The sequence below is a fragment of the Drosophila eugracilis genome, unplaced genomic scaffold, assembly GCF_018153835.1.
Source record: "Drosophila eugracilis isolate 14026-0451.02 unplaced genomic scaffold, ASM1815383v1 contig_408, whole genome shotgun sequence".
Lineage (NCBI taxonomy): Eukaryota > Metazoa > Arthropoda > Insecta > Diptera > Drosophilidae > Drosophila > Drosophila eugracilis.
This window is the reverse complement of record NW_024573270.1, coordinates 669,868-678,200: the sequence shown is the minus strand read 5'-3', so window position 1 is coordinate 678,200 and position 8,333 is coordinate 669,868. Positions and strand designations below refer to the sequence as shown.

The following is an 8,333-nucleotide window of genomic DNA, read 5'->3' as shown; positions in this document are numbered from 1 at the left end:
CTATCCCTTTTAGTCTATATACCATATATATATATAATAATTTCCCTCACTGTACCATCGATGCATCTGTAATTGGTATTGTTGCTATCCTGTCTTAACTGATTTCGTGCTACTGTCATTACCGCTATTGCAGTTTCCCATTGGCTTTCAGCGTTCACTGTTCAGCTTTCAGAGTTTCGCTTGCAACTTGCAGCTTAGTTGCAAATGCGTCTCTTAATGCATTTGTATTTACAGTTTGCCGCCCAGCGAGCAGCTGTCATTAACGTTGTTGCAATAAATGTTTTCACCCGTTTTACATGCCTTTTTTTAACTACTTATTGTGTAGCCAGCACTTACTTTTAAAGTGCTTATTGCCAGGCTTAATAAGTTTTTTTTATATGCCTTTTTTAATGGAAGTCAATTTGCCTGCATATCTTTCAGCTTATAAAAGGCCAACTTTATGGTTGAGTATTGAGATAAAAAAAAGAATTTTTTAAGTGAAGAAGAAATTATACTTTTTGTATTACAGAAATTAAATAATTTTGTTTAACTTTTTATATATTTTCGTATTAATTTATTTCTTATTATTTCCCCTTGATAGAAATTCCTCATCATTCAAAATTTCCCTGCCTATTCACAGCTCTCTATCGCCTCCTGTTGCCTGAACCTATATAGCTTTCTCAACTGCCCGCTAGATGGCTCTATTGAAAGCTATCTGTTTTTCGAAGTTATTTAAATTTTAAACTTTAAATTAATAGTTTTCAGAATGTTATGTACATAAACTCATTAATAAAATATAAAATATTTTGTATTTTTAATAATTCAAAACATTTTCCTTGATTTCCTCTCCTCCAATAAGTTCATTTTTAGCAGTAAAATCAAATTTAAATCCTGCTAAATTTTCATAATTTTTGCATTTCTAATTGACTGAAACCCCGTTGACATTTTCACCATTTTTGGCTTCATTTTCTGGTAGCTAATCAACTGCCGAAAATCCATTGAAGGTTGGGTGATTTTCAGTGGGGCATTGTTATTTATTTGAATGCCTTCAATAAATAATTTTGCACCCAGCGCCCAGCGACGAGGCAGCGGCATGCATAATTTTGCGATGATTGTGTTTTAATTAATGCAACACACACAAAAAACACTCTGGCCAAGAGGGGGGTAGAAAGAGGGAGCAGGGAAGGCATATTGGGGGGTTAAAGATCGGACCGTAATAGTTGCAAAAAATCAAGCGGCCAGCAAACTAACTAGCGGCTATTGTTTGGCCACGGCGTCAACATTTACATGCACTCGCATTTAAGCCTCTCACATACACAGACATACACACACACACATATGCATATATGGGAGAAAACACTGTGAGAAATATTGGATAAAAAACTACAATTTATGCCGTTTAAAATAGTTAACAATATATGCTGCTGGATTCTGGGTTAAATCCATAAAAAGTTCTTAGCTTATTATTATTTCAAAATTTAAATTACTTAAATAAAATCTTTAAAATTTATAAAAAATATATAAATAAATTTCATTTAAAATATAAATTTCTCCATATTTTTCTTTCAATGCTTTCGCCTTAGAACAATGGTCTCAAATTAAAAGCTGAAATCAATGGCCGCTCATCGACCCCTCACACACATCAGCCGTGTATGTGTGGCCCTCTTTTTGCGAATTTTCATTCAGTTTGTTCATCGCCTGCATTAAACATAATGCACGTAATTATTATCATTTTGCGGCAGCTTCCACATGCAGAGTCACACACACACACAGAGACACACATCCTCCAAAAATGAATCAGAACTTTCCCCGTTTTTCGGTTGAAACTGCCAATTTATACACCATTGTGAACTATTTATTAGCGCATAACTTTATAAACGAGCGGTAGAGGTTTTATTTTGTTTTTTGAATTAAAGAGGGACATGTCGCATGTACACATTCTATATATATATATATATATATATATCTACATGAGTATATATCCATTGATTTTACCATTATAATTTGGTCCGAAGTTAAGTCCGCAAATGGCAAAAGCCAGACGATTCGGGAGTTATGGGGATTTTTAGATCGGATCATTAGCCCTTGGGAATCCATACACCAGCACACCCAAACATACACACACACACACACAAACACACGGACACTCATAGAGGGAGTGTAATGATTATTTTCATAGATTTCTAATTTGTTGCCCAATTAGCGGCATTGAATTTTACATTGAATGCGAGGCCATTAATCAATGCGTCGATACTTGATACGAGATGGTTGACCATTGGTTTCGAACGAAGTATTGGTTGATTGATTGAGGTACGCGGCCTAATTGAATTAGTCCAGCTAGTGCTTAAATTTACCAAGTTAGGGAAAATCTATTATTTCTCTAATAACTAGCCATCGAAAGCCAAGTTGATTTCAACTTAATAACCTAATAAATCAATTTAATTTTTGTTAATCCCTCCCCTAAATATATATCACTTCCTTTTTCCCAATCAATGTCTTATCATTATTGCTTTCCTTTTAACTTTGCAATCACTGGAAATGTAAGCCATTCACCTGGCTAAAAAATAAAAACCGAAACGGAAACAAGCCTCATGGGTCTGGGATAATCCAGTGGCAGTGGATCTCTGCTGGGTGCGGAATAGCTGCCTCAATTGCCGTCACTCCCTCCTCTCTCTCTCTCTGGAGAAAATAAAGAAAGTCCCTAATCGCATTTGACTTTACCAATATACCCAGCTGGCATGCGAGCTGCTTGGCTTGCCCACCCCACATGGGCTGGGTCTTTAGTTTGCCACTGTTTGTACTGACAAATATGTGTAGCCGGCAGAATGCCAACAATATGCAGGTGCATATTGTAAAGGCAGATTGTGTGGTTTGTCGTTCCGAGTGCCTAACAAGTGCCAGCAAATGTACCGTGAAGAAACCATTTAGGATTAGTTTAATATGATACACAGAGCCAAAGATGCTATACAACGGCGGGCCAGAAGGGGGGTGGAGGAGAAGGTGCCTAGATAACGCTCCTGGAATAAGCAAACAGTACTTAAAACTGCCGGCCCAGGACTACTTAAGATGGGGGGTGGTCTCCCACTCTCTCTCAAAAAAAAAAAAAAATTCTAGGAAAAAAATAGAATAGGAAAAGCCAGAAGGAGGACTACTGAGGGAAACTCTGGCAAAATATTGGTGAGATAAAGCCAAGGCTCAGCCCGAGCTGCACAAAGGAAAAAAATGACAAATTTGCAAATGTTAAGACGGAAAGAAAACATCAACATAAGTTATAGGCTTAGTGCGTAATCGTTTTTCGCCAAAGGACCAAAGGACTTGCCACGGCGGCAGCCAAAAGCCCAAAAACTGAATGGCATGATGTCGGTGGCAGTCAGTTGGTGATGGTGATGGTGGTGGTGGTGGTGGTGGTTGTCGTTGGTTGGCATGTGGCAACATGGGTAATGATGCCACCAGCGAACAAGCTGTGTGCGATATTTGCGGTTTAGGTTTAGCCAACTGGGGAATCTACAGGATGAGAGGGCTAGCTGAGGGGATAGGATATATCCAAAAACTGAAACAGGGCGGGCATTAAATATTCAAGCGATATGCGGTTCGATGAGGTCACCCAAGTTGCAGGCCCCAACAAAGTCGTTGACTCACAGAATAAAGCTATATAAAATGTTTAGCTAAGTACTTATTAAATAAATATAAATAATAGCTAATTTCATAAGGAAAGACAAGGGTTTTCCCTTGCCTAAACCACTTTAAATCAAATCTAAATTTCCCTTCTTTTTGCTATCATTTCGCATTGTAAATCACAATTCTGTTGCATGTAATTGACAATCGAGAAATGGCTACTCTATCTAACTGCCTCAGAGACATGGATCATCGGCATGAATCTCCGGCCAATGGAGTACAGCCCGCCTCCATTAGACATTAGCCATGCGGATTTCCCTGACTGTTCAAATTAAAAATTCATAAAAGCAGAAATGCGAAATTATGATGATAAAATAAACACAGAAAAGAAGCCGCAGACGCAGGCGATGGCCAGTGACAGGCTAAAAGAACCGGAAAAAACTGCACTTAGAGAAAAAAAAGCAGATAAACTATATGAAGAAATGTTAAATAAGATCGAGTTTGGGATTTTCCAAGTATTTCCTTAAGGAAATTCTGAAATTCTTATTAGGAAATATATTTCCTTAAAGTCAAGGATCGTGATTTCCTAACATTTCTAACAGTGTACACCCAGAAGGATGAGGATAAAGTGTGGGCAGATTGGATCTGGGCTATGTGGGTCGAAGTGGGTGGCGGTGGTGGTGGGTGTCTGAACGTGACATTGGCCAGCTACTGTGAGAAAAAGCCAGCCGCAGATTCGGATGCCCTGCTCCGGCGACTTGAGCGCTGATGATGTGGATAAAATAAACATGGGACATTGGTTTGGACGAAGAGATGGAGAGGGCGTAGAAGAAGGCTGGCCGAGAACAAGGATGAGGAGAAGGAAAGCGTGTTTAAACATTAAAAGGACCATTAGATACGCCTTAAAGTATGCTTCAAGTAGATTATCTTCCATCAGTTTTGTTTGCTTACTTGGAATTGTTTCGCTTCATTTTTCTCGTTTGCAAACACACACACACAGAGACACAGACACAGAGCCAGAGACACAGACACATACACAGCCAAAGCCTGGTTTACTTAGCCTGCAAATGTATGTGTGTGCGTTTTCCTTTTGGCCAAGGAAAAGCATCTTTCGAAGAAGAGAAAGCCAAAGCCAAAGACGAAGACGAAGACGAGGAAGACGACGTTATTATAAATTGTGCGCGTGTCCTTGTAAAATAACATCTAGTGAACCCAAAAGGCCCCAGTACCAGTACCAGTACCACTACCACCCTATAAAGAACCCTGCCTGCACCGCATTCTGGTCAAGTCGTGGCCCCGGCAATGCTTCTTAAATTACCAAGAAGTGCGCTCTGAGTGGCGCTTATTGCTACTGCTGCTCCTCCTCCTGCTCCTTTTCTTTTGGCCATGGCTCATGGCTCATGACTGATGGCGAAACCCCTGTAGATGGGTGTCGCCAAGTCGTGGGTGGTGCAGAGAATGCCTTGACTCAATTTAAAGCCGTCCAATTGGTCGTAAATTTCTATTTCCGTCCTTGGCAGCTCCTTGGACTCCATGAGATCAAAAGAGAGGTTTATCTTGGATGGGCATCATGGTCTTTATACCTGGTGTTAGGTTAAAGCCTGAATGCAATGTGAAATTTAATTAGTAATAAAATGCACTAACATTTTCCTACTACTTCCTTAAAGCATAGTAAAGTCTGCCGTTCAGCAAGGACATTCGAAAAGTTATCTCTTCCTGTGAAATATTGCCAATCGATATGGGAATCCTAGGACTATCAGCAATTAATTAACATCTGCGAGCGACCTCGGACTGCGTTGCATATCAGCTAAGTACTATCACCAATTACATTAGCACCATTTCTCAGATGTCCTGGCACTTGGAGTCCTACTTTGCCCTCTGCTATTCCTGGCATTCAGTCATGCGCCTCGCTATCCACTGGCTGTTCTCCGGCTGTCTTCTGCTGGGGATTTCGATTTGGGCCTGGGGACAGGAACAGAAGCATGAAAAGGTTCCTGGTAAGGATTTGCTCATCCCATCTGCTCTGGGCAATCTGGAAAATGAGTTGAACACCAGACGACTGTCTAGTGCCATAGGTTATTTGACCAGGAGCTACATTGCTACAAGAATTAACACCCTAGTCATCCGCCAGAGCTGTCTGCAGTGTTCCCATGACCTGGCCCATCGTCAGCGACAGCTCGTTGACCAGATCCTGGAGAGCCTTCCCCCTGATCTTGCTGTCCTGCTGCACAGTGGCACTCCGGAGGAGACCTCCTGGGACTACACCCTCTTTGTGGTCAGAGACTACACCGCTTTCCAGTGAGGCGCAGTTCTTTGTTCTTGATCTTTCCTTAACCTTTGTTTAAGCATTTTTCCTTTTACTTTTGTAGAGGTCATGTGTTTAACTTCTCCGACGAGTGGTTGGAGCGCGAGTTCTTTTCCGTGGTGGTGGTGACGGAGTTCCAGAGTCCGGAAACTATTAACCAGACCGTTGGTCGAATCATTGCCCTTAATCTGCGAATGTTGTTCGTCAATGTGGTGGTGGTGGCCCAAATGGAGGACGGCACCGTGTCCACCTACAGCTATAAGCTCTTCAAGACGAACTGCAGACCTGGCATAACGGTTCGTCGGATTAATCATTTTGATAGGATCACCGGTAAACCAATGCAGGATATGCCCGATTTGTATCCAGTGCGTCATGGCCACCTTGGGGATTGTCCACTGAATGTGGGCGCCAATCACTTGCCACCGCATTTCATGTACAAGCGGCACAACGATCTACCACCAATCAACGAGACAATTCCAGCGCAGGATCTTTCCGGGATTGACTGGGATCTACTTCAACTGCTGGCCAAGGCGTTACGCTTTCAGATCCGTCTCTATATGCCCCACGAGCCTAGCCAGATCTTTGGCGAGGGCAACGTTTCCGGCTGCTTTGCTCAGGTGAGTTCGGATCGGATGGGATGGGATATGATGGGTTGGTTCAGCTAACCTTCCAATCGAATTTTAGCTGGCGGATGGAAGTGTGGCTATAGCCGTCGGTGGTTTGAGTGGCTCGGACAAACGCCGCTGGCACTTCTCCAGGTCGACGGTGTACGATCAGAATCATTTCGTGATGGTGGTGCGTAGGGAAAGGTATCTTGGTCGCTTTGGACCGTTGATCCTGCCGTTTCGTGGCAAAGTTTGGGGTGTGATTATCACGATCCTGGTGCTGGCGGTGGTAAGTACCTGTGGTCTCCGATCACGTTTGCCTATTAGCCATCCTTTGGAGAATCTGTACTTGGTGAGCATTGGCAATCCGATACCCGATAACCGGCTACCTGGTACAGGATTCCTGCGTTACCTTCTAGCAAGTTGGCTACTGCTCACTTTGGTGCTGCGGTGTGCCTATCAGGCGCGACTCTTCGATGTCCTTCGCGTCTCTCGTCATCGTCCGCTGCCCGAGGATATCGGTGGCTTGATCAGGGAGAACTACACCCTAGTATCGAATGGCTATCATGATTTCTATCCACTGCATCTTACCCATCGCCTGGGCGAATCATTTTCAGCCCGATTTGAACGGGTCCAGAGGTCGGCATCGAGCGAAAGACTCACCACAATCTCGCTGATGAGCAATCTGGCCTATTGGAATAATAAGCATCGGAACACCAGCCAACTAACTTTCATTCGCAAACCAATCTATATATACCAGTTGGTCATCTACTTTCCCAGGCGATCCTTTCTCCGTCCGGCCGTGGATCGTAAGATAAAACAGCTTCTGAGTGCCGGGGTGATGGCTCATATCGAACGAAAGTATCTGCAGTTTGCGGACAAAGATAATGTTGCCGCCAATGATCCAGATCTTCTGCTGGGGATTACCAACAAAATCATGGCCGGGGCCTATCGCATTCATGGACTTGTGATTGTCCTGGCCTTTGGGATATTCCTTCTGGAACTTCTCTCAAGGCGATGGGATGGCAGACTTCGCCGCTGGCTGGATTGGGTGCATCAGTCTTAGGAAATGGCTAACTAATCTTTCTTAATATTACTAAAAACTTAATATTTCCAAGCATTTGATTTGAAAACTTAAGAAAGGTTTAAGTTTAAGAATATCATAATCTGTTTTTTTTTTTTGAATATGATTACTAAATCCTATACTTAGAGACTTACTAAAATAAAATATTTACTTTAAAACCGTAAAAGAAATGATTTTTAATACTGAAGTTTCAAAGTCTCCTTGATCTATCGCCTTAGTTTAAAATTATTTATAAATTAGTAGTAAAAGTAAAAAGAAGACCAAAAGACTAGACCAGCCAATTTGTTAATAGCAGAACCGATTGGCTAATTAAATGCCTCGACTTAAGTGCCGTTCCCTGTTAATCTTGGCCTTTCCCAGACTTTCTCACCAATCCATCAGTATCCAACCAACGCGTCTTTGGTCAAACGGAGGAGTAGCCGGGAACCAACTCTAAGTGGTTGGCGCCTAAGCCAGACATGCTGCACTTAGATGGATTTTTGTGCGGTGGCCGGCTGGCCTTAAAAATTGATTTAAGACTTGTAATGCAGTGCGAGTAGGTGGGGGCGGCCGGCTACTTCTGAGCGTTCTTCTTCGTTTTCTTTTTTTCCCCCCTGCTCTTCTGGTTGCGCCACTCTACTGGCCACTCGGAAGCACTCTTGGCCATGTGTGTGTGTGTGTGTGCGTCTCTGTGAGCAGCGGCAACTGGCCAACTGGCCGAGCGGCACGGAGCGGCACTTGAGTTAAGCTGTGCAAACGTTTGCAT

At 42.6% G+C, this 8,333-nt stretch overlaps 1 protein-coding gene across 1 annotated transcript; it reads left to right on the top strand.

The window, feature by feature from the left end:
* The first annotated feature begins 5,494 nt into the window (after nt 1–5,494).
* LOC108103784 lies at nt 5,495–7,570 on the top strand. Its single transcript, XM_017209415.1, has 3 exons — nt 5,495–5,892; nt 5,964–6,516; nt 6,584–7,570. The coding sequence occupies exons 1-3, from the start codon at nt 5,495–5,497 to the stop codon at nt 7,568–7,570; spliced, it is 1,938 nt and encodes a 645-aa protein (XP_017064904.1).
* Nucleotides 7,571–8,333: the final 763 nt, after the last annotated feature.

Coding starts and splice junctions, on each gene's coding strand:
- LOC108103784 (XM_017209415.1), top strand. CDS start 5,495: ATGCGCCTCGCTATCCACTGGCTGTTCTCCGGCTGTCTTCTGCTGGGG. Junction 5,893..5,963: donor AGAGACTACACCGCTTTCCA/GTGAGGCGCAGT, acceptor TTACTTTTGTAG/AGGTCATGTGTTTAACTTCT. Junction 6,517..6,583: donor TTTCCGGCTGCTTTGCTCAG/GTGAGTTCGGAT, acceptor ATCGAATTTTAG/CTGGCGGATGGAAGTGTGGC.